This window comes from Rhinolophus ferrumequinum, chromosome 9 (genome assembly GCF_004115265.2).
Source record: "Rhinolophus ferrumequinum isolate MPI-CBG mRhiFer1 chromosome 9, mRhiFer1_v1.p, whole genome shotgun sequence".
NCBI classification, from domain to species: domain Eukaryota; kingdom Metazoa; phylum Chordata; class Mammalia; order Chiroptera; family Rhinolophidae; genus Rhinolophus; species Rhinolophus ferrumequinum.
In genome coordinates, this window is record NC_046292.1 from 24,497,758 (window position 1) to 24,524,043 (window position 26,286).

Consider the following 26,286-nt stretch of genomic DNA (forward strand, 5'->3'; position numbering starts at 1 on the left):
TGCAGTTGCTAGTTGCAGGGGGAACAGCCCACCATCCCTTGCGGGGTCGAACCGGCAACCTTGTGGTTGAGAGCCCACTGGCCTATGTGGAAATCGAACCGGCAGCCTTCGGAGTTAGGAGCATGGAGCTCTAACTGCCTGAGCCACCGCGCTGGCCCAGTCTTTTGTCTTTTGAATTACAGTTATTTTAGTGGGAAGGATAGTGGCATCTCTTTGTAGTTTTTACCTTGCATCTCTCTGCTGACTAATGATGATGAACATCTTTTCAATGTGTGTATTACTCATTAAATTTTCTTTTGTGAAGAGTCTGTTCAAATCTTTGTCCTTTTTAAAATTTTGTTGTTTGTCTTTTTATTAAATTGTAAAAGCTGTTTATATATCCTGTATACAAGTCTTCTGTGGTATAGATCAATATATAGATATAGATAGGGATATTTCTGTATCTTCACTATTTGTATCTGTCTATATTTCTCTTTCCATATACATCCATCCACCCATCCATCAATTCATACATGTTTCTATTTATTCTGTGGGTTGCCTTTCCATTACCTTAGTGGTGTCCTTTAATAAGCACAAGTTTTTAATTTTGATGAAGTCTTATTATTATTTTTGTGGTCTGTGTTGTGTTCTGACTAAGAAACTTAATCCCAAATCATGAATATTTTCCTTTTTTTTTCCCCAAGAAAACTTCGTAGTTTTACCTTTAGCTTTTATGATTAGGTTTGTCAACTATCTCAGGTTAGTTTTTGTATGTAGTATAATGTAAGAATCAAAATGAATAATTTTTGTATGTGGATATCTATTTGTATCAGCAGTGTTTACTGAAAAGATTATTATTTCTGATTGATTTGTATACACATCAATTGATCTGTATGTTTGGGTCTATTTCTGGACTCATTCTGTTCTGTGTATCTGTCCTTGAGCCAGTACCACATGGTTTTGATTAGTTTTGTAGTAAATTAGATACTCGGAGTCACATTTTTCAAAATTGTTTTGCTATTCCAGATCGTTTGTATTTTCATGCAATTTCTTAGCAGGAGTTTGTTATTTTCAATTAAACAAAGCCTCCTAGGGTTTTGATTGGGATTGTGTTTGGTCTATAGATCAGTTTGAGGAGAACCGACATCTAAATAATAGTATTTTCCAATACATGAATCTGATATGTCTTTCAGTTTATTTAGGTCTTTTTTTTCATTTCTTTCAGCAATATTTTATAGTTTTTAGAATGCAAATCTTATATATATTTTGTTATCTCTATGTATCTTAAATTTCTTATGCTATTGTAAGTGAAAGTTTTAAAAATTAAATTTGTTGAATTATAATGTACAGATAATAAAATTTACCATATTTAAAAATCGTTTTTATTTTAACTTCTCACTCTGAAATAGAGGTTTATAAAATGAGTTAGTGGAAATTGTTCAACTCTGTTCTTAAAAATTGTTTTGTCCATTCATTTCCTTTGTATTTACATATCCAATTTAGAATCAACATGTAATTCATACAAATAAGCCACTGGGACTTTGATTGGAAGTGGTTAAATCTGCAGATTAATTTTAGGGGAGAATTAACATCTTAAATATATTGTGTCTTCCTATCCATGAGTATGGTATAGTTCTTTATTAGGTCTTTAAATCTCTAAATAATTTCTAAATTATTATTCAATTTCTAAATAATATTTTATAGTATATGTCAGGAGATTTTGCATATATTTTGTGAAATTTAGCATTCCTGATTTCTTTTTAATATTTTTTCTGGATTTTTTTGTGTATGGATAAATTAAGGGACAATATTTCCTCATAGAGATAGATAGCCAGTTATTCCTTTCCAAGTCAGTGAATAATAATCCATCTTTTACTTACTGATTGGAAATGTAATATTTTTATTTTTTATTCTAGTATAATGATTTTAAAAAATTTTATCAGTTTTTAATTGATTTTTATTGTCTTTGTAGATGCCCTCTCAGGTTAAGGATCTTCTCTCTTTTAATAACTTGCTAAAAGATGTTTTTCATGAATGAAAATTAAATTTTGTCAAATGTTTTTGCTTAACCTGAGAAGATCATGTTATTTTTTTCCTTCATTGTGTTAATGTAGTAAATTGAACTTTGAATATGAAACCCACTTTGCATTCATAAATCCTTCTTTGTCATGATTTATTATTTGTTTATATCTTTTTAATTTTAGTTTTTTAATCACACAAAAGTATATTTATTTTTAAGTTGGTTGACCGTCTGCGTTTACTTAGTTTAAATGATTTGAAATTAAAATGTTCTAATTTTCTTTTTGATATTAGCATCCTTTTCATTTCTTCAGTTATTTATTAAAAATAGGGAACTAGCAGTACATGAACACTGCATGTCAGATATTTCACGTTGCTTTGTCTGCTTTTGCAATTCACGCACCCAGATACATTTTTCTGGTTTTAATAGTTTAATATTTAATTTCAAGAAGTCTTAATATTTGAAATAATCTCTCCAATTTAATTCAACAAACATATATTGAATGCCTACAGTATCGTATGCCAAACACTATGCTATTTGGTGGGAACACAGATATGAGATATTTCTCAGTTCTCTATAAGTATTTGTGAAAATCAAAGACATTCAACACCAAACATTGATGTTTTTGTTTTTACAATATGAAGAGTTTGTACCATCAGTTCAATTTTTAGAAGAACAATATTTTTTCCTGTATTTTTGTTTGTTTTGTTTATTGTTTTTTTTTCATTCCCGTCTGCTTCACCCTTTCCCCGTTGGCAGCCATCAGTCAGTTTGTTCTCTATATCTATGTGTCTGTTTGTATTTTGTTTTGTTTATTCATTTGTTTTGTTTTTTTTAGATTCCACATATAAATGAAATCGTATGGTGTTTGTCTTTGTCTGACTTATTTCACTTAGGATAATATCCTCTAGGTCCATCCATGTTGTTGCAACTGGTAAGATTTCGTTCTTTTTTAATGCTGAATAATATTCCACTGTGTGTGTGTGTGTGTGTGTGTGTGTTTGCGTGTGCGCGCGTGCACGCACACGCATGCGCGTACAGGGTGCCAAAAAAATGTATACACATTTTAAGGAAGGAAAACTATTGAAATTATAATACTCAATATATACCAATAACAAAATATAAATACAAGTCACATTTGACTTCTGCAATTACAAGAAGTACTCAAAGTGGTTACCATCAATTTTTTCCTTTCTTAAATTGTGTATACATTTATTTGGTACCCTCTGTGCATGCTCGCGCGCACGTCTGTGTGTGTGTGTGTACCACATCTTGATCCGTTCATGTATTGATGGATATCTAGGTTGCTTCCATATCTTAGCTATTACTAGTAATGTTGCAGTGAACATAGGAGGCATACATCTTTTTGAATTAGTGTTTTTGTTTTCTTCGGATAGATATCCAGAAGTGGAACTACTGTATTGTATGGCAGCTCTAGTTTTAATTTTTTGAGGAATCTCCATATTGTTTTCCATAGTGGCTGCACTAATTACAATCCCACCAACAGCATACAAGTGTTCCCTATTCTCCACACACTCACCAGCACTTGTTGTTTGTTGATTTATTGATGACAGCCATTCTGACAGGTGTGATGTGATATACTATTGTGGTTTTAATTTGCATTTGCCTGATGATTAGTGATATTAAGCATCTTTTCATACGTCTGTTGGCCCATCTGTATGTTCTCTTTGGAGAAATGTCTATTCATGTACTCCGCCCATTTTTAAATTGGATTTTTTTTTCTGGTGTTAAGTTCTTTATATATTTTGGATGTCACCCCCTTTTGGGGTATATTATTTGCAAATATCTTCTCCCATTCAGTAGGTTGTCTTTTCGTTTTGTTGATGGTTCCTATCACTGTGCAAAAACTTTCGTTTGAGGTAGTCCTGTTTGTTTATTTTTTCTTTTATTTTCCTTACCTGAGAAGGCATCCTAAAACACACTGCTAGGAGTGATGTCAAAGAGTTTACTCCCTGTGTTTTCTTCTCTGAGGTTAATGGTTTCAGGTCTTTACGTTTTCAATCCATTTTGAGTTTATTTTTGTATATGGTGTAATAATGTGATCCAGTTTCAATTTTTTGCGTACATCTGCCTATTTTTCCCAGCACTACTTATTAAAGAGACTGTCTTCACCCCATTATATATGCTTGCCACCTTTGTCTTAGATTAATTGAACATATAAGTAGGGAGTTATTTCTGGGCGCTCTATTCTATTCCATTGATATATATAGCTGTTTTTATGGCAATACCATACTGTTTTGATAATTGTAGCTTTGTAGTATTGTTTGATGTCAGGGCGTATCATACCTCCCACAATTTCTTTGGCTAGTTGGGGTCTTTTATGGTTCCATATAAATTTTCTGATTAGTTTTGATTTCAAGAAGAATACCATTGGCATTTTAATAGGGATAGCATTGACTCTGTCTATTGCTTTAAGTAGTAAGGATATTTTAACAATATTAATCCTTTTAATACAAGTGCAGTGTATATCCTTCCATTTATTTGTTATCTTCAGTTTCTTCAATGTTTTATAGGTTTTACAATACAGGTCTTTCATCTCGTGTTAAATTTATTCCTAGATGTTTTTATATGTTTTGTATTTTTTAAAATCCATTTGCTAATATTTAGTATTTTTGCTGATATTTTAAGCACCTATGTTTATGAAATATTGGTGTATAGTTTTTTTTGTTGTTATGTCTTTCTCTGCTTTTGGTTCCAGGATAATACAGGCCTCACAAAATTAGTTAGAAAGTACTTTTTTCTCTTGTATTATCTGCCAAAACAATTCATGTAGGATGGGATGGGTATTATTTTTTCCTTAAATGTTTTATTTAATTTACTGCTGAAATCATTTGGGCACTGTTCTGATTTTCTGTTTCTTCAATGTCAGTTTTTTTTTTTTTTTTTTTTTTTCTTTGGCTTAGGAGGGCCTGATCATAGTAAAATTTTATTTTTATAGAATGCAAGAGGTACAGTCAATCTTTATAATATTCTTATACAGTATTTTTCAAAATAATACTTTTTTTGACTTTTTCTAAAAATATGGAACGCTTCACGAATTTGCGTGTCATCCTTGCGCAGGGGCCATGCTAATCTTCTCTGTATCGTTCCAATTTTAGTATATGTGCTGCCGAAGCGAGCACTTCAATGTCAGTTTTGATAATTTGCACCTTTCAAGGCATTTCCTTTAAGTCAGCACAGTCCAATAGAACTTTCTATGATGATGGAAATGTTCTATATGTACACTGTTGAAGTATAGTAGCCACTTTCTACCTATGGCATTTGAGCACCTGAAATATGATGAGTGCAGAACTGACGTTTTAATTTTATTTAAATAATCACAGGTGGCTGGTGGCTTACTGTATTGGACATTGCAGATCTAACCTGTCAAATTCATTTCCATAAGTTAGCAATTTTTAATGTATTGTCAAAGTTATTGGTAGTATTTGAAAATTCATTTGCTATAAAGTTATTAAAATATTTAGTTGATTATTAGTCTCTGTGAAATCTTTAGTGTTGTCCCTTCTTTCGTTCCTGATGTCAGTAATTTGTGTCTTCGTCATTGTTGTTGTCATCTCCTGCTGCTTTTTTTTCTCTCTCAACTTTTTCTGTATTTTTTATTAATGTTTTAAATGTAAAGCACAGAAACTAAATTTTACCATATTAACTATTTTAAGTGTAGTTCAATAGTTCAATAGTGTTAATTAAGTACATTTACATTGTTGTACAACCAATCTCCATAACTCTTTTCATCTTGCAAAACTGAACCTTTATATCCATGAAACAGCAACTAGCCTTTCCTCTTCCCTTCAGCTGTGTCAACCACCCTTTTACTTTCTGTCTCTATGAATTGGACTACTCTGGATACCTCATGTAAGGGGAATCATACAGTGTTTGTCTTTTTGTGACTGGCTTATTTCACTTAACGTAATGTCCTCAAGGTTCATCCATGTTGTGGCATATGCCAGAATTTCCTTCCTTTTTAAAGCTAAATAATAAGTACTCCATTGTGTGGATATACTCCATTTTGTCCATCAATGAACAGACATTTGGTTGCTTCTACCTTTTAACTATTGTGAATAATGCTGCAATGAACATGGTGTACAAATACCTCATTGAGACCCTGCTTTCAGTTCTTTTGGAATGGTATGGTTATTCTTTTTCAGTTTTTTGAAGAAAAGAATAGTCGTACTGTTTTGCTCTAATGGCTGCACCATTTTGCATTCACACCAACAGTGCACAAGGGTTCCAATTTCTTTACATCCTTGCTAACACTTGTTTTTGATAGTAGTCAGCCTAATGCGTGTGAAGTGACAGATACCTCATTGTAGTTTTGATTTGCATTTCTCTAATGAATAAGGATGTTCAACATCTTCCATGTGTGTGTTTACCATTTGTATCTTTCTTTTGTCTAGAGGTTTATTACTGTTGTTCTTTTCAAAGATCTTGCTTTTGTTTTTATTAATTTTTCTCCATTGTTTTCCCATTTTCTATTGCGATTTTTCTTTTACCTTTATTATTCCTTCTTCTACTTTGACTTTAGTTTGATCTTTTTATAGCTTCTTAAGGTGAAGTTTAGGTCATAGATTTTTAGACCTTTTCTTTTTTTATGGGAGCATATAAATCTATGTTTCCTTCCAAGCATTTCTTTTACTGCACGTCCCAAATTTTGGTAAGTTGTGTTTTTATTGTCATTCATTTCAAACTACCTACTAATTTTCCTTATGATTTCTTCTCTTACCAATACTGCCTTTTTTTTAAAGAAGTATTTTGTTTTATTTCTAAATATTTGGGACTTTTCTAAATGCACTTTTGTTATTGAATACTGATGTAATTCCATTTTGGTCAAAGTAGATATTCTGTAAAACTTCCATTATTTTATATTTTCATCACTTACTATATGATCTATGTTGGTGATTGTTCCATGTGTACTGGGAAAGAATATGTGTTCTGCCATTTTGGGATTAATATTTTATAAATGTCATTAGTTCCAGTTATTTGACAGCATCTTTTCAGGCCTTTTATATTTTTACTGATTTTTTTTGACCATTTATTTGTTCAATCAGTTACTGGCAGAGGAATGTGGGACTCTTCAACTGTTACGGACTTGTCTAGTTTTGCTTTTGATTCTGTCAGTTTTCAGTGTTCTTCATTCTCTTGAGGACATCCAACTTTCAGCTGTCTTTTTCCTTTTATCTAAAGAACTTTCTTTAACATTTTTGTCATGCAGGTCTGCTGGTAACATATTCTTTCAGCTTTTATCTAAAAATATTTTTATTGCATATTTCCTTTAAAGATTATTTTCATTTGTTATAGAATTCTAGATTGACAGGAGTTTTTCTTTCATCACTTTTAAATTCAGTGACTTTGGAAAAAAATATGTATCTTCAAGTACCTATCCCAACTCAGAGTTGTTTAAGCAACTCCGATTAAACAAGTTAGCCTGCTTAATACTGTATCACAAGTGTGATACTCTATTCGTTATTTTCCAACCTTTTTTTTTCTCTGCTTCTGTCTGTATACGTAATTTTTATTGCCATCTTAGTTTCCTTATTAGTATCTTCTGCATTGTCTAATGCGCTATTAATCCATCCAGTTAATTTTTCATTTCAGATTATTACATTTTCAGTTTTTGAAGTTCCTTTTTTAAAAATACAGTTTCTGCTTTTCTCCTCAGTAAGTTTGTTTTTCTTTAAATTTGATTTTCCCCCCGGTTATGGCTGAAGCTCTGCTTTTTCAAATGTGTAATAATTTTTGCTTGGATGCTGGGTATTATTAATGTTACATTGTTGAGTGTCAGATTATATTTTCTCCCTTTAAGGAATGTTGAATTTTATTCTGACATGCAGTTAGTTTGCTTTGGGTCAGCTTGATCTTTTTGAGACTGGTTTTAAAACCTTGTTAGGGCAGCTTTAGAGCTGACTTTAGTTTGGAGTTAATTTAGCTATACTCCTTATGTGTGACTTTTCAGAGGTGTTCACTGATTCTCCCAGGTGTTTGACAAGGTCTCTTTCTTTTTTAAAAAATGGGCTTTAATGTTGAGAGCATTTTTAGGTTCAGAGCAAAATTGAGGGGATGTACAGAGTTCCCATTACCTCACACAAGCATAACCTCCCCCACTATCTCATGTGGGACTCACTGTTCAAAGAATTTCTAGTGGTCTTTCTTTGGTAATCTGACCTGGAAATACCAGCTGCTTCATTTTTTTCAATCTCTTATCTCCTCAATTTATTGAGACTGGTGTGCCCTACTTGAATTTTCCCTCTCTATACAGGTGTTTGATAAATGTTCCCAGGCAGAAAGCCAAGGTCAATCACCTCATTTGTTTCCATTTTCTCAGAAATCACAGTTGTTGGGTTGCTTGTTGTCTATACTCTGAATATATTTGTTTCACATATTTAGTTATTCATACTCAGAAGGTTATTCTGGTACCAGTACTGTGCCACGGTTAGAAGTGGAGTTTTATGATCAGTGAATTGTAGCTAATGTCTAATTTACAATCTCCATGTTACAAGTACTTTGGATTAACTCAAATACTTCTAATATAGATAATTGTCCTAAGGAGTTTTCTTGGCCTATTTAACTCAATATGTGTTTCTAGCATAATGTTAATTGTACTATGTGAACTACAATCAGCAGTATTCCTGTAGGTCAGGGGTCAGCAAACCTTTTCTATAAAGGACGTAAAGTAAACTTTTAGGCTCTGTTGGGTGTGGCCAACGAATAATGGTCTCTGATATGTTCTCCTACTTCTCCTTCATTCTTTTTTCTCCTTTTTTCTTCTATTAAAAATGTAAAAACTATTCTTAGCTCAAGGACCATCCATCCCTTGGTCAAGGGGCTATAGTTTACCAACCCCAGCCCAACCCCTACTATAGATAAAGTTGTCCAAGTAGGATTTTTTTCTTTGTTCAAGTCTCTATTGACCATTGTTGCAGATGTTTAATGAACTCATGAGAGTAACAAAGAGAAATTATAAATTTACTAATGCCATTAAGGGGGGGAAGTACAAGTTACTGTTTCTACAGTTTTGACGTCCTTACAAAATGATTATTTTAACATTACATTATAAGGAGTGGGGTAAAAAACTAAGTTCAGGACTTGAACAGATCCTTGTTTATCTGAGTTAAAAGGGAGATCAGCTAAATCTAGTGTGGCAAGAATGGAGAAAAGTTGCAAATTAAACATTTCATTTTATAGATAGCATAACTGTGTTACGGAAAGTTTGGAATTAGAAGGGATATAGCAGGAATGTTTTGCAGCTGTAAATTGGGACACAGTTGGGCCCGTCTTCCCATGTCTCTGTGGCATTGTGCTTCTGCAACTATTGGCATAAATTATTTAAAAAAATTATTACTTTGTTAAATTTCCATTTTATTCTGCTTGCAAAAGTAATATGCTTTCTGAAATATTGAAATACTATGAAATATGTAAATGTTTTACTCCATTAAAATGTATAACATTCTGTTCTAGTGATGTGCTTCAGTTTTAATAGACCCTGGACCGTTTTTAGGTACATGTTGAATGTATTAGTTTGAGATCTCTCTGATCTTCTTGATCGTTTCTTTTAGAGCAATATAAATATTAATGAACATTCAAAAAAGTAAACTCTGTTGTCTTCACTTTAGTCGTCCTCATAGTGAAGAACACCCGGTTATCAGCTTTATAAGATGTTTTATAATATGCTTTAAAATCATTTTTTAGCCTTAACATTAATAGTACACAAGTAAATGTTGAAATTGGTAAAATGTAATTAATTTCTATCAGAGGTGTTTCAAGTGTCAATTTTTGTTGGTCACCTTTAGTAAGTTACAAAATCAAATTGTTCTGAATATTCCACTGGCTACAGACTGTTTTTTCCCTATGGGAACAAATAAAAGCAAAAATTAATGAAAGTAAGTTCTGTGAATCTCACCTACGAGTCTCATCTCACTTCATTGAATGTGTAGAGTGAGCAATAGTATACTTTAATAGTTCCACAGTAACAATAACGTATTTAAATGAAAACAAGAAAAGAGAGCTGTAATCTTTAGTCATAACTCCCCAAGAACACTCATTCATCTTCATTAGTACTTAGCATAGATCGTTTGTGATTGATCTGATTTAAGTAAATGGTTTATCTCTGGTGTGGTAGAGCATTCAATGGTTAATTTTTGTTGGTAGAACATTCAAGGGCCTGGCTGACCTTTTGTTGTGTGTGGGGGGGTTTGTGGGAAAAATTCATCCATCTGAGAAGAGGTTGGACTGGAATCTGAAGATCGCTTTCAACCATTGGGTGATTTTTTATCTGCACAGTTCATTTATGCCTGGTTTATACAAAACTAGAGCCTGTACTCAAAGTGTGGTCTGTGGATCAGCAGTATTAGCATCACCTGGGAGTATGTTGGAAATCAAATTCTTGGCTGCCATCCTTGACTTACTGAACCAGACAGAATCTTTGGAGGTGAAGCTCAGGAATCTGTTTCCAACAAGCTCACTAAAGGCTTCTGAAGTCCAGTAGTCATTGAGAAGCTTTGCTTTAGGTCAGTGATCCTTAAGTGTCACTGGGCATCAAAAGCAAAATTATCTAGCGGTGCTTGTTTTGTTTTGTTGAAAATTTTTTTTTAAATTGAAGTAAAATTAAGATGTAATATTGTATTAGTTTTAAGTATACAACATAATGATTTGCTATATGTATATTGTGAAATGATTACCACAATAAGTTTAGTTATCATCCATCACTAGTTTTTTTTAACTTTGAAAAACTATTAAAAATATATTTTGCACTGAGACTTACGTGTATGCATAAAAGTTTTTTGTAGCATTACTTATTGTCACTCTGAATGATGCACTTTGTTTTCTGTTCTAGCCCATTTAAAAAAAAATCCTGATCCTCGTTCACTAATGGGTTGATACCTGCAGTTTGAAAGAAGACTGGATTGTTGTAGTCAAGTTATTGTCCCATTTCCATGAAAAGTTTCCTGCTGGTTACTGGTCTATTAATAGCTAAGATTCTTCTTCAGCTTAGGATCATAAATAGGAATTAAAATTCTTCCTATTACTGTAAGTGTTCCCTGATGAGAGGTTCTGTCATTAAGGGAGGCAGCTAGAATGGTTGTTGAGCATCTAGTAGTTTCAGAAAAAGCCACATGATTGAGCTGTTGCTGAATTGCATGCTTACTAAGAGTCATTTGTTCCCAAACCTGTTTATTCTAGTATTACTTGTAATTATATCATTTTAATGTACTGTTTTTAAACTACTGAAATTTACATTGAAGAGTTGTTTCTGTGAATAATTTGAATGCTTTAGAAAGACTTACTTGGTAAGTCAGTAAAAACATGGAGGTATAAGTGTCTTTACTTTCTCATTCCACTTTAAAGAAACCAGAATTGCAGTCACGAATACTGCATTATGGATGTGATTTGTTCAAGAAAGAAGTCAAATTAGCATACCCCTTCTCAAAGTCTTGGCTGATCGTCAAATGATTGGCCAATGTGCTTTTCTATATCCCAAGTAAAAACAAATGTTTAAGCCAAGTACATTTGATTTTTTTAATGATTCCTAACTTTATTGGACTTTTAACTGTTGAACTAAATTCATGATATTACGAAGAAGATTTATTATTTAGGAAATTGTATTTTATTGAATAACAATAAATCATCTCTTAGAAATATTTCAGTGACAAAACATCTAATAATTGAAGTTTTTATTTAAAATGAACCAAGATGACCTCATTTTTATGTTGCTTATTTGTTTTTGCAATATTTTGAGTTTGTGTTTTCTTCACTTTTGATTCTTTGCTCCTTATATAAGAGAAAAAAGCAACTTCAGATAATTGTTAGAGAACCAACATGTCTTCTAAAGTTACAATTACAACTGATATTACTTTATTTCTGAAAATTATGCTTTGATTTAAAACAGAAATGTATGGGAGGAATTAAGTAATATATTAGCAATGAAAGTAACCAACAACCCTTTCTCGATGTTCATTTATATGATAATTGTGTTCTTTTGTGGAAATGATTCTTGAGTATCAGATAGAGGCATCAATATGCCACTAAAGCAAGAACTATGCAGAAGAAGGACAAGGAATAAAAGTTAACTTGGCATCATGAAATTTCCTTTCATTGCCAAACACAAATATTGTACTTAAATTGCTTACTCTTCCATTCTCCTTTCACAGGATCTAATAACCTGCCTGCATTTAATCCAGGTCCTCCTTTCATTCTTTTACAGAGGAAGTTTATGTACTGATCATATCCCCTATTGCACAGAGATTTTCCTTCTGAACTCCTTAGTTATTCCCTCTTCATTGGCTCATTCCCATGAGCATACTGCAACAAACACTAATAGTCTCCATCGTAAAAAAAAAAAAAAAAACTCACCAAAAAATAACCATCAAAAAAAGCAAAAACACACGGTCAGAAAAGCTCTTGACTCCAGATTTTAGTCCAGTTTCTGCTAATTTTCTTTAATTTAGAGCTAAACTTCTCTAAAGAGTTGTTCGTACTTAAGGTTCCCAAGTTCTCTCCTCTCAGTCTCTATTGGAATCACCCCACTCCAGCTTGTGCATTATTTTTCCACCAATAAAGCTCTCGTCAATTAGAAGTTCATTTCCGCTTTCCCAATATTAATAATCAATTCTCAATCTTCATTTTATGTGTTATTTCAGCAGCGTTCTTTGTGGTTGGTCACTCCTTTACTGAAATATTTCTTTCCCTTAACTTCTGTGATATCAGTCACCGTAGTCTTTTTTCCTGAGTCCTTTCTACTAGACTTCTAAATGTTGAGATATTTCAGAACTCTTAGGTGTTTTCCATCTGTAGTAAATGAACTCACTAGGTGATCTTAAGTCCCATGAATTTTAAGTATCATCTCTTCATTTATGAGTCCCAAATTTGTGTGTCATTTCTTGGCAAGAGTCTCCTCTTTAACTTCTCTTTAATATATCCAATTGCCTTGTTGATAATCTCCATTTGAAGATTTAATAAGGTTCTCAAAATTAACAGGTTCAAACCAAACCATTCGTCCTACCCCTTTCAATCTGTTCATCCCTTAGTGTTCCCGTCTCAAGAAATTGCACCTTGTTGTGTTATCCTTGACTTCTTTCATACCCAGTTTCTCATATATCAGGAAATGTCTCTACCTTTGAAATATACCCAAATCTGACACTACTGCTCATATCCACCATTACTATCCTGGTCTTAGCCACCAGTTTTTCCTTGGATTATCATAGTAGCCTCTTAACTGGCCTTCCTTCTATTCTTTACTCCCTATTACTTTTAACAGCCATTAAGTAGTCATGCAGAAGCTAGGGCAATTCTTGTAAAATATAAATCATGTTAATCCCTTATCAGGATCTTTTAATGACTTCCTTTCACACTTAAATATATTGCTTTTTTTTCCCCCTGTGGTCTGCAAATTCATAATAGACCTATCCTTTGGCCTTTTCTCTTTTCTCATTTTTTTAGTGCTCTTGCTCTTCCACATTCAATTCCAGCCATACTGTCCTTGCTTTTTCTCAGATGTGCCAAACATGTTCACAGTTAGGTTTAAAAGCTGGAATCTTCCATGAGAAATTTGCTTTCAAGTGTTTCACTAGGTATTATGATCTCCAAATACAATATATTGTTGTGTTTTGTTCTGTAGATCCAGGTTCTGAGAAACAGAAGCTGTTTCTTTTGTTTGATTCCATGGTCCACAAGGATGAATAGAATTTTGTTACAGTTAATTATATATATTATTATATATAACTAGTACTTACATTTTAATCTCATAAGATTTTGTGCAGCCTACATGTTTAATGTATAATAAACTAGTAAAATTGCAAATTTAAATTAGATGCTTTGTTAGAAATTGCTATCTCTGAGAAGGTTTTAAATCTCAGCTACATTCTCAAATGAGGATAAAAAATCTTTTACTAGATGGTAGATGCATATACTTCAAAATTCAAAGATACAAAAGGGTAAGCTTTGAAAAGTTAGTATTTTTGTCTTCCAGCAGCTTCTTTTTTCTCAGAGAAAATCAATATTTTTATGCATAAACAATTACACATACACATAATTAAAAAAAAATACAGCAGTGATAGCATAATATGTGTATACGAGTATATTCTTACCCACTTAGATATTTTTACTTAATCAACCTTGGGAACTTACATAAAGCTGCCTCATTCTTTTTAACAACTATATAATACTCCATTATAAGTATTTACTGTAATTAATTTAGCCTTACTGATGAACATATAGGCTGTTTCCAGTCTTTTGCTGCTTTAAGTGTTCTTTTTCATAGATCTCTTATGAGATTATAGGAGGATAAGTTCTTAGAAGGTGAATTGCTGGCTCAAAAGGTATGTGTATTTAAAGTATTACAAATATTGCTGGTTGCTCTTTAATTTAATTGTACCAATTTACACTTTTTGTTAAGGGCCAGCCAGTAAATATTTTAGGCTTTGTAGCTCACATATGGTCTTTGTCACCGACTCTTTTTTAATATTTTTTGGCCGTGGTCTATAGTTTGGCAGCTTTGGCCTATAGCATAGCAGCCAGGCTGTTATCAAAACCTTTTGTTATTACCAACCTGCTATGTGAGCATGGTATCTCATTGCATTATTAGTTTGCATTTCACTCATGAGCAAGGTTCAACCTTAGTGTTTACTTTCCTATGAAATGTTTGTTCAAATTCTTTGCTTCTATGTATTTGGTTATTTGTATCTTTATTGAATTTTAAGAGTCTTTATACATTAGGGAAATGACCTTTTGGTTATATAAAGTGCAGTAAAATCTTTTTAACCAGTTTATTCTGTATCTTTTGGTTTTCTTTGTATTCTCTTTGGGAATTTTTTAGTCACATTTGATTTTTATTCTTTTTTACATTTTGTTTTTTGTGTGCGTATCTTTTTAAAAAGTACTTGTTCGTTTTTCAATTACAGTTGACATACAGTATATTAGTTTCAGGTATACAACATAGTGATTAGACATTTATATAACTTACGAAGTGATCACCCCAATAAATATAGTACCCATCTGTGTTGTTTTATTCAATATATTTATTCTGGATTTTGTGCTATCATAAGAAAGGCTTTCTCCTACTTTAAGCTTAAAAATAATTCTTCCATGGTTTTCTATTTTTGTGTTAATTTTTATGTCTAAACCTTAAATACATGTGGCAATTATTTTGGTATGAGTTAGGGATCCAGTTTTTCCATGTGGCTACTCTTTTCTCCCAATACCATATCTTGAATTTAAATGTAGAGATTGTGAAAGTTTGTAATATACGTTTTAGTATTGACTTCTCATGTACTGTGGAACTTAGATTAAACCGCTGACCACATGAATTACATATTCTTTCTATTCATGAAACAGTTACTGAGCACATGGCTATGTGGTCGGGTATTAAGGATAAACCGTTGTATAAAGAAGGCTCTAACCCTGACCTTCAGTTGCTTACAGTCTGGTAGATTTATCACACTATATGTATGTGTATATTTTAACATCCTGCTTTCTTATTTATATTTTCTCCCTAACTTTCTATTATTATGAGAATTTTCAAATAAATAGAATAATGGAAAGAATAGTGCAATGAATATCTATAATACTGTGCATGCTTTCTCATCCCATCCCTGCTTCGCTCTCTGTGGCATACCATGTAAAAATAAGTTGAAGATATTCCTAAGATTTTAGCATCTGTTGTTTGAATTATTATTTAGATAAGTAAAAATAGTGAATTTTCTAATTTGATTATTTCCTCTGTCTGTCTGTTTTTTCTGGTTCTGTGAGGAGGGGTAATCATAGCTGTCTTTTTCATCATTCTATCCCTAGAGCTTATCACAGTACTCACCACAGAATGGCTTCTTAATAAATATGTGCTGAATGAAAGAGTACTTTACGTGGTGGGGAGCTTGAAGGATTTCAAGGAAAGGTATAATATGGAATGATTTATGGTTTAGAAAGATAATTCTGTTGGCTTTATGGAGCGAGGAAACTTGAAGACAGCTTTCATTTGGACCCTTTATCAATTAGGACTTGATTGTAAGTAACAGTCCAACCAAATCAACTTAAACAAGAAGAGGAATTTATCCTGGATCATGGAATCCAGGGAATGATTTGAAGAACCGACCACACTGAAGATTTCATCTGGGCTTCAGTGACAAATAAAAGCAGTGCTGTTGGTGCCACTAATATTTTTAGTGTTTGCTTCACTGTAATTTTATCAGTTCCAGTTTGGTAGCTCATGGACCAGTTAAATGTGGTTCTGAGGTAGGGTTTGTAGGAATATGGTTGCTTCCTAGATAATCATGTGGATTGAATTAGTACACTGTCAACAGGAAGAGATGGGTATTGGAATGGTGCCAAGTAGAGGAGATTGATTTGAATTTTGTCCAGAGGGAAGGAGAATTGGAATGCTTCTCTTTTTCTATCTTGAGCAAACAGCTGGTTTGGTGATACTATTAATCAACTGAGGGAAATACAAAAAGAGTATGCTTGGAATGGGAACATAGTGAGTTTGGTTTTAGAGTTGGAGGTCCCTAAGGGAACTGTAAGAGTATAGATACCTGAATCTTGGAAGAAAGGTCTAAGCTAAAGTGCTTAAGAAACTAACAGCAAAAGTCCAGGCTATTGTGGTGAATAAAATAGTTGTCTGAGTGTGTAAAAATGAGAGGAGACCTGGAATCTTGGAGGAAAGCTGATATTGACTGCATAGATGAGGAGGAGTGTGAAACTAATAGACCAATTAGAAACGTAGGAAGAAATATAGTGTCAAAGAAACCAAAGGATGGGTGTACCACGTAAGGGGTGTGGCACACAAATCCTAAAGGATTTGACCATTGAAAGATCATTGATGATCTTAAAGAGAGCATTTCCTTGCAAACTTGGGAACCGATTGCAGTTCAAAGGATTAAGATGAAGCAGAAACAAACCATTGTAGACTTTTTGTGTGAAGGAAAGGTGAATGAGGGCAAGAGAAATACAAGACTCGAAGGTTTTTTTGTTTTATTTTAGAATGAGAGAGACTTGAGCATGTAGTTTTAAACAGTAAACAGTTTTAAAATTTATTCTGGCTTGGATAAATTTTATTTTTATGTTTAAATATTTACTATTGTAAACATTAACTGCTGTGTTTATTAGACTTAGTGCAGAAAAATTGGGACTCTGAGACCAGAGACCTGGGTTCTAATATCAGGTCCCCAGAACAATCATAAATAATAATTATAATTATCATTTTTATATTCCCTTCTATGTGTCAGTCACTCTGTTAGTAGGCCCTTTATGCATATTATCATCAATCCTCACCATAAATTAATCTCCAAGGTGAGTATTATACTGTTTTATAAAGAAACCTGAGAGTTTACTTCTCAGGATCATATAGATTTTCAGTGATCATGGCTGTGATTCCAACACAGATATGTCTGATTCTGAAGCTGGTACTTTTTTCTATATCATATTGCCTTTCTTCCTAACCCAAAATAAGTTTCTCAACTTTTAGGTCCCTGTTTCCTTATCTATCAAATAGGGATAGTTATATCTGTCTTTACCTAACTCAAAGTGTTAATTGAATACTTCAGTATTATCTATATTTTGTTTGGAGAGAAAAATATAATTGATTAAATACCAGACAGACCTTGTAAATGTGGTCAACTTGAGCACTATCATTTGTCTAAACAGTATTTTACTTTTTAAGGTGGTGGTATCATGGATACAGAAATGTCTGAAGATATAGACCACAACTTAACTCCTACCCTTGACAGCATGTCTTATGGAGTGCCGAATCAAACAGGATCTGAAAATTCATTGCTGGATGAAGATGATTATTTTTTGAACTCTGGGGATCTTGCAGGAATTCCAGTCGTTGGTAGTGACAATGAGGATGAACAGGATTTTAGTTCAAAGGACAATCTTGTTTCTTCAATTCATACTGATGATAGCTTGGAAGTAGAGAGAAGAGTCACACAGCATGAATCAGACAATGAAAATGAAATACAGATTCAAAATAAATTAAAAAAAGACTTTCCTAAGCAGTTTGATCAGGTTTCTGTCTTTAAATCAATACGGAAAGATTTTAGTCTAGTAAGAGAAAACAGCAAAGAGACATTTTCTGGAAAGGAGAAAAATAGAGACCTAACTTATGAACGTGAAAAACGGTTGGATAAACCCCATAAAGAATTGGATTCAAGGTTGAAAAGCAGTATTTTTGATAAAGCAGGTAATAATTGTTGGAACAGAGCCATAAAACAATAAATAACATACTGATAATAATAGCTTATATTACTTTTGATGCTAAGCAACGTATGAATAGTTAAATTCATTGTAAGCTTGTCATTTTTCTTTTATCCTTGTTCTTTACAGAGTGACTGAATTTCTCCCAGTAACTTTTGGTAATGGTATATATGGTTGAAAAGTAGCTCTAAACCTCATTTCTCCCTCCCCTGGTTGCAATATTTTGATGAGAAGGCAAGATACTCGAATCACCTGTTCATTTTCTTTGGTTGAACATTGGAACCTGAAGTTGGATTTAACTTCTTTGTGCTGTAAGCACTAATTCAAACTGCTGTCCCACCAATTAGTCCAAGTTAGGAAGGGTTTTTCTTTTTGATAACATTTCTGTTTTATGTTTTAGAAGTTTCTTGAGGCTGCTCTTAAGCCTCTTTGCCCAGTGTACCCTGTACTTTAGCTTTAGTTCCATTCTTGAATATATCATATATTTTCTTCATGCCTTTTCTCTTACTGTTCCATTTGCTTGCATGCCATTTTCTCTCTTTGTATATATGCCTGTAATAGTACTTCTCACCCAACAATGCCTAACTCATAAACCTCTTCTACCCTTTAGTCATCCCTAATCTCTCTACATCAAGAATGTATGGTTTCCTTATCTATATTTCCATAGCATTTTGTTCATGCCTCATTAATAGTACTTATCACACAGTATTACAGTTCTATATTTGTTTTTGCCTTACCTACTAGTTTAAGAGTTCATCGAGGGTCAGATTGTATCTTACTCATCTTTGTATGCTTGGGGCCTAACCTGGTATCGTGAAAATAGTGATATTTCAATAAATGTTCAGTAGATGTGAAGGAAAGAAAGGTATAATTTACCAACCCTTACATTTCTTCTGACAATACTAGGAAGAATGTGGTAGGAAGACCAAATCAGTATTGTTAAAAAGAGCAATTAATTTATCCATGATGTAGGAGGCTATACAAGGGTATACTATATTATTCACTATGTATTTTCAGTACCCCATGCAGGGATATTGAAAATTTTGAGGGTGCTTATCCTCAAGGATCTTGTCTAATACTAGGAGGGACAAGACAAGTCAATAGTAGAATGTCAGTGACCAGTTGAATAGTGTAAGATTTAATTTATAATTAAAGACTATGGTGGAAGAGTTTGTCATAAGGCAGTACAAGAAGATTTCTTTCACGTAACTGAAACATTATGTTTTAGGTATTCTTAGAGATTATTTTTAGCTTATTGGCCAGGGAAGGTTTTATAGAGGACAGGTGAATTTTGAACTGGGCTGAGTCTGGAAAACTATAAAGATGGGGATAGATAGAGGGGATTTGGAATGATATAAATTGAACTGGAGTAGAGCAAACACAAATAATTTTCAGCATAATGAATAAAGTAATCACTTTATTTATGTTTGAGCAAGGAAAAGTGTGAGATGAGGCTAAAAATAGGTGGGGCCAGATAGTTTACTTTGAGTGACACTACCTTTTGGGTGTTTTTTGGGGGGCTGGGGGAATGATCAGTTTCACACTAATGAGCATCTTTGTTGGAAAAGAGAGATGATTATCAAATTATAGCTTTTTAGGTCACTCTTTATAAGATTTGTTATTCATATACATGTGTTTGTTTTGTTTTGTTTTTCTTTCAATAGCTAATCAAGTTGAAGAAACATTACATACCCATTTACCACAAACCCCAGAAACAAACTTTAGGGTAAGTTTTCAGTGTGTATGTAGAATACTGTAACTGTGGCAAGTGTCAAAGTTTTCTTTATGTCACTTTCTAAACTGTAACCTATATGTAGTAGGTAGAGCGCTGATTTTTGTTTTTATTATTTGGGAAAGGACATCTTTGGAGATGTACTAAGAAGCCTCAACTCTTAGATTCTTTATTCGTATTTAATATTTAGACATATGTCACATTTACTTCAGGCATAGGGACTCTAATTGATGTCCATAGACTTCTTCATTTCCAGTGAGTTTTTCTCTGGGTGTTAAACCTGAAGAGGAATAAATTTTAAATCTGAATATTTATTAATCCTTTATATTGTGTTTTAGGATTCCAGCTATCCATTTGCCAATAAAGAATCCATTGGTTCGGAACTGGGGAATTCCTTTGCATCAAATATTAGAATTAAAGAAGAACCTTTGGATGATGAGTATGACAAAGCAATGGCACCACAGCAGGGACTACTAGACAAAATTAAAGATGAACCTGACAATGCTCAAGTAAACATTTCACCTTTTTTTTTCCCCTTCTTTTTGTTCCACACATTAATTATTCATTTGAGAGAGGAAGTTCTTGATTAGGAGTGAAGCATTTTGTTGACAGGGCAAGAGAAGACTTTTAATGAAGATTGAGGCAATTTGAATTATCTTGTGAGAGTAATGCTAAGGAATCAACAAGTTATATGAAACTTTTCCTGAATAGTAATTAAGGCTTTTAATTCACTTTGTTCCTGAATACCACTGTTCTCTGATTTTTACAGTTTCAGTGCAGGATTAGCGAAAGTGTGAGTCTTAAAGGATTAGAAATTGATAAAGCAGACATGGCTGAAGATATATGAGTTTATGGCTTGATTAAGTTTATATAAGGCAATAGGCCTTTTTCAGTTGTGTTTTTTAGGAGGGAGTAATGGACAGGATCTCTTTAATTGATTGAAGAACCAGTTCATTGGATCAGTGAGTAGAAGGTAAAGGAAGCTTTGATGATTAATAGGAGATTCCAAATGTGAGATCCAGGAGTAATAAGGGTAAAGATAGAGCTCTGCTATTTCAGTGTTGCTCTGGAGGTAAAAGTCATAGAGACCTTATGACTGTGTGGTCCTGAAGTCAGCAAAGTTATCCATGCAGTTAATGACATTGCAGTGGTTGGAATGGAAGAAAGAAGTTATATCAGGTACTGTAATCCTTTTTGAATGTAGGAAGAGGAACAAGCAATGAATATACAATAGCAGCAATTATTTGAGGGTGGTCTATATTTTATGTAGATTGCATGAATTCAGAGGCTGAGAAAGTAAAAATAGCATGAATTAACTATTTCTCTGAAATGACAGTTGATTAGGAGAAAGATTACCTTTCCTATTAGGGAGTTTGAGAACACAAGACTTCTGTGGAAGAGATTTTTTTTTCATTCTGATGTCTTTGAGCAGGGTTTTTGTATCTCAGCACTATTAACCTTTTGGGCCAGGTAATTTTTTGTGTGAGGGACTGTCCTGTACATTGTAGAATGTTCAGCAATATCTTTGGCCTCTACCTATTATATGTCTGTAGCAGCACCCCTGTCTCCCATGTGTCTCTAGATGTTGCCAGATGTCCCCTGGAGGGCAAAATCGTCTGCTCTTGAGAACCACTGTTTTAGAATAAGGAGATAGAAACATGATTTGTAGATGTAGGTGATGTGTAGAGTCAGATTGATGCTTAGTTAAGCAAGAATTCCACGATGCCCAGTGGAAGGTAGCTGTGTAGAGTAGTGATGATAAAGCTGTGGGAGTTGGATGGATATGAATGTAGTGGCTACAAAGAAGAAGACGGTAGAGAAGAAACAAAAATATTTGAATCGAAGGTAGATTGAAAGTATGTTTAATAGAAGCAGGCAGAATGGAGACCTTGGATATCTGAATTAGGGATAAAGAAATGTCCTGATAGGGAAAGTTCATGTGGCAGTGTATGCCTCAGAAGACTACAACCATGTGTGTGTACAGGGAAGATCTCCTGTCTCTTTACACACCCCACTGTGGACATCAGAAATCTGTAAGAAATAATGCTGATAGGGTGCCAAAGGCATCCTTTCTCGGTGTACGTGACCTAGTGACACTCCTTGGGACAAGAAAAGGCAGTTGTAGCAAAGACAAGATACATAGGGGAAGAGGGCATCAGGAAGGGCTTTTTGTATTACTGTTCTGAAAACAACCAGAGGTTCTAGTGGCAAGAGAATACTAATAGGATGAAACTGTCAGGACAAAGAAACACCTATATTTTTATACACTATTCAAAGTGTATTAATGTGTTATAAAATGCCGAATATGAAGTTTTATCATGATAATGGGGAAGGACTTTCCCAAATGCTCAACACTTGATTGATTGGACTCTTGAAAACCAAGCAGGAATGTGTGTAGGTCCTCGATATGAGGTCCAGGAGCATTCTTTACCCCGGCTCTACAAGAAGGCAGTCGCAGCATCTGAGTGGGTAAAGCTGTTTTTCTCGGAGAGGTCCTCTCTGTTATCAGCTACAACAGTACTGTAGGATCAGACCTTTGATAATTCTTCTAGAAATCCCACAGAGGACCTCATGTTACACTATAGATACTGGGTTCGTTCTTTTCCTTCCCCCCCTCTTCCCTCCTCTTTTTCCCTCTATTCCCTTCCCCCCTCCCCTCCCTTTTTCCCTCTCCCTCTCCTTTCTTCATTGTCCTGTTCTTTTCAGGTATTATGTTTCTCCCCCATGACCACTGAAAATGTATATTCCTTGCTGTTCAGTACCACCTTACTCATTTCCCATAGACTGGAAAAGGGAGTTCTAATATATTATTTTCTAAAACAGTACTATTATCCTAACTCTCACAAAATACTGGTAAATTTAGCAGGTGTGGTTAGCCTTTAGTTTAGTACGTAGTAGCTTTTCTCATGGTTTAATAAGATCATAGCTTTAGCTCATGGCACCATGTCTAAACATCCTTTGGCTTTTCTCTTCGCTTAACTTGTAGTTTTGCTTTCAGCTCATTCCCTAATTCTCCTTACAAAATTCATTTGGGTTTTAATTTCTTTTCTTTCCCATATAAATCACTAAGGTGTTGAAATGTGTATATATAAATTTCACCTCTTCTATTAATTTGCTCTTATTTCCTCAGTTACGATTTTCTGTGTTTGTCAGTGTCATCCTCCTGTCTGTTACTGGCATACCATCATTTGACCTCCCAGTTTCATTTCTTCATTCAAATCCTATTGCATGTCACTATAATATTTTCCGTAGTATTTTTACAGTTACAGAAGCTTTTACGTGTACTATGTTGTTTCCTCCTCTTATTTCAGAAGGCCAGAGTAGATGATACTAACTCCATTTGTAGATAAGGAAACTGAGGTTCCTAGAGGTTAAGTTAGTTACTCAAGGACATATGGCCAAGAAGGAGCCAATCTGGGGCCATAATCGAGGTCTTATTGTTATTAGTCTACCCATCTTTTTGTAAATAAAAGCTGTTTAATTTAAAAAAAAAAAAAAAAAAGGCCTAGAGAAGTTTTTAAAATAGAAACCTTAGAGAGCCAGAAGAAAAAAGAAACTCATTTTTCCCCCTTTTCTATAGTTTCTAAAAGCTGGAAATTCAATAAATTTTACATTAAAATCATGATTTTTTTCCTATTCTTTTTGCTCATAATAAAAGGAAAGTTAATCTATAATCTTTCATAGAAATAAATGGATCAGAATGGGAAAGCAAATTAATTGTAACAGTAGTGAGTCCCACAGTGTTGGAAATAAGAATGCAGTAATTAAATGTTGGGGCTTCTTTTTGCCATGTCCAGATAACATGGCTATAGGAGCTGGGTTTTTCATTTCTGAGATACTGTCTTGGGATACCTTTATGGATCTTCCTTTTGGTAAACAAAAGGAAGGTAAAGGTATTGGTAAAGGATTTCTTGGTTTTGTTTTGACACCTGTTTTTCTGCTCTGAAAGCTTTTGGGTAATCAGATTTTCACTTCTCAAGTTAGTCATTGATTTGTTATTAAGTAGTTGTAAAACGAGTCATTGTGGGAGGATACTAATATAAACACGATTCTGCCTTGAAGGCATTGTGGACTGTATAAGCAGAGTCCTTAAGATATATACTTACTTTACTGTATTACATAAGTAATAAGTACTTGAGGCTTAAGGAATGTATCAGAACTTTGGAGTACTGTCACAGATAGTGAAAAAGAGAGCTGATGGGAGACCATTAAAGTGTGCCAATGAGTACTGATTTTTTTCTGGAGTTTTCTGAAATTAAAAAAAAAAATTTTACTTGAAATTTGCATTATACTATATAATGTAGGAATGTCAGGATGAGTCAATATTATAAAATCTTTTAATGTATAACTTCACCAACAGGTCAAATAAGAAAACATAGATAGATATCTAGATGCCAAAAGACATCTTGTATAGTTCACCGTGCATTTCTTAGAATACTCTCTTGATCATGGTAAGGAAATATCTACTTCAGATCAATAACTGTCATTGAATTTAAAGTGAAATGATGGAAACCTACTGTTAATAATTACTAAAAGAACACAAATTACTGATGTCAGCATTATTGGTGGACATCAGTAGGATTGTTGGATTTTCGACCTAATACAAGTTAAAGAAATTAGAAGAAATAATGGAAAAGGGGAGACAAAATTTATCATCATTTGCTGGTAAGGATCTTTATTAGAGAATTAGTGGAATTCATGAAAGTTCAGTGGAGTAGCTGGTTGAATTTTAGTTGTAAAAAATTGATAATATTCTACAAATCAGTTGTTTCCCAGTTAGATATGATGAGAAGATACACTTTTGCTACAGCAAGGCAACCAAAAAGTACTTGCGTCAGATAAAAGACAACTTGAATGAATGGTGAGACTTTTTTAAAAATGTAAGAGATCAGTTATTCTTAATGAAGGTATAGTTTTGATATAATTCTGATGAAACTATCTATAGGTTCTAATGTTTTGAAGAAAAATAGTAACGCACACACACATTACACAAATGCTCTAAAAAATAGAGAGGTTGATAGAGGCAAACTCTGTTAAGTGATTAAAGATCCCACAATTATTTTCATTAGGATAGTGTGATTTCATAAGATTAGTCAGGCTAATAACGATACAGAATAGATTGCCACAAAAGATATTTTTTGAGGAATTTGATATGTTAGTGGTGAGTGGAAGGAATTCAACAGCTATTCAGAGAAAGAAAAAGAAAAATGCCTATCATATGACAAAATAAATATATCCCAGGTGGATTTAAAGCAGGGGTTGGCAAATTATCCTTAGTGGGCCAAATCCAGCCTGCCTTTTGTGTTTCTGTTTTTTGTTTTTCTGTACACTGTTTTTGTAAATACAGTTTTATTGGAGCATTGCCACATTCATTCATTTACATATTATATCTGGGTGCTTTTGCACTATCAGGACAAAGTTGAGTAGTTCTGATAGTATGGCCAGCAAAGTCAGTATTTAGTGTCTGGCCCTTTGCAGATAAAGTTTATTGACCTCTGAATTAAAGCACTATATTATATAACAATGAAACTACTTTCTTAGAATTTTATTGCTGAAGTTGAACTTTGTGAGAAATAGAGGGAATCACAAAGGTTAAAAACTGCCAGCTTTTTGGCATAAAAACAAACCACTTCATAAAATTTTAATTCAAAGTACATATTGAAAAAATGTTGATAACATGCTATACGGGGTTAGCATTGTTACATTATAATGCTTTTTTGTAAATGGATATTAAAAAAAGAATTGCAGATTGAAACACCAGTGGGAAAAGACCTTTTAAATGGCTTTTTCCACAAATAACTAAAATAAATATAATTAAACTTTTTAAAAACAATCTGTCATTGTGTATCAAGAACCTTGCTATGTACCTTTTTACCTACTAATTCCACTGTAAAAATCCTTTCCTTAGATGTTAATACTAAAAATGAGAGTATGAATATTCACAAAGGTATTCATCATGGCATTACTGATTATACCAAATGTGTGGAAACAAATGGACCAACATTGGGTTGAGGTTATATAATCTCAATGCCATGCAGGGCCATCAGTTTGGAGCTTGAATCCAAAGGAAAAATTAGCAATACTGATCCTGTCATTTATTTAAAATTTTGGTATTGTGGTCTTTGGCATCATGGGTCTTTGCATTTTTTATTATAAAAAATATTGCATTAAAATATTATTTATCTTGTTTACTGAAATTTTTGATACTTTAATTTTGTGCCTGAGGCGAGTGACTAACTCACTTCACCCCAATCTCTTCCCTGTGTAATCTGCTATGTCTATTAAAATATATCAGTATTTACCAAACTTTACTGTACAGAGACCCCTCACCACAAAAACAGGGTGTATGTTGGAATTA

The 26,286-nt window shown here is 33.4% G+C and overlaps 1 protein-coding gene and 1 non-coding gene across 6 annotated transcripts in view; one reads left to right on the plus strand and one right to left on the minus strand.

Annotated features, from left to right (window-relative positions):
- ZMYM4 (zinc finger MYM-type containing 4) overlaps positions 1-26,286 on the plus strand; it is a 131,229-nt gene that overhangs the window by 61,070 nt on the left and 43,873 nt on the right. For 3 of the 5 annotated variants that reach the window (XM_033114939.1, XM_033114938.1, XM_033114940.1), the window contains exons 3-5: positions 17,661-18,182; positions 19,861-19,922; positions 20,267-20,437. The exons of 1 other annotated variant lie outside the window; for it this stretch is intronic. In XM_033114939.1, the coding sequence (XP_032970830.1) occupies positions 17,672-18,182; positions 19,861-19,922; positions 20,267-20,437 (744 nt within the window). In that variant the 5' untranslated portion in view covers positions 17,661-17,671. The remainder of the gene's footprint in view (positions 1-17,660; positions 18,183-19,860; positions 19,923-20,266; positions 20,438-26,286) is intronic. One more of the 5 variants, XM_033114941.1, reaches the window with a different exon arrangement.
- LOC117027905 (U6 spliceosomal RNA) lies at positions 5,036-5,142 on the minus strand. Its single transcript, XR_004424020.1, has one exon. It is a non-coding gene; the product is annotated as a U6 spliceosomal RNA (small nuclear RNA).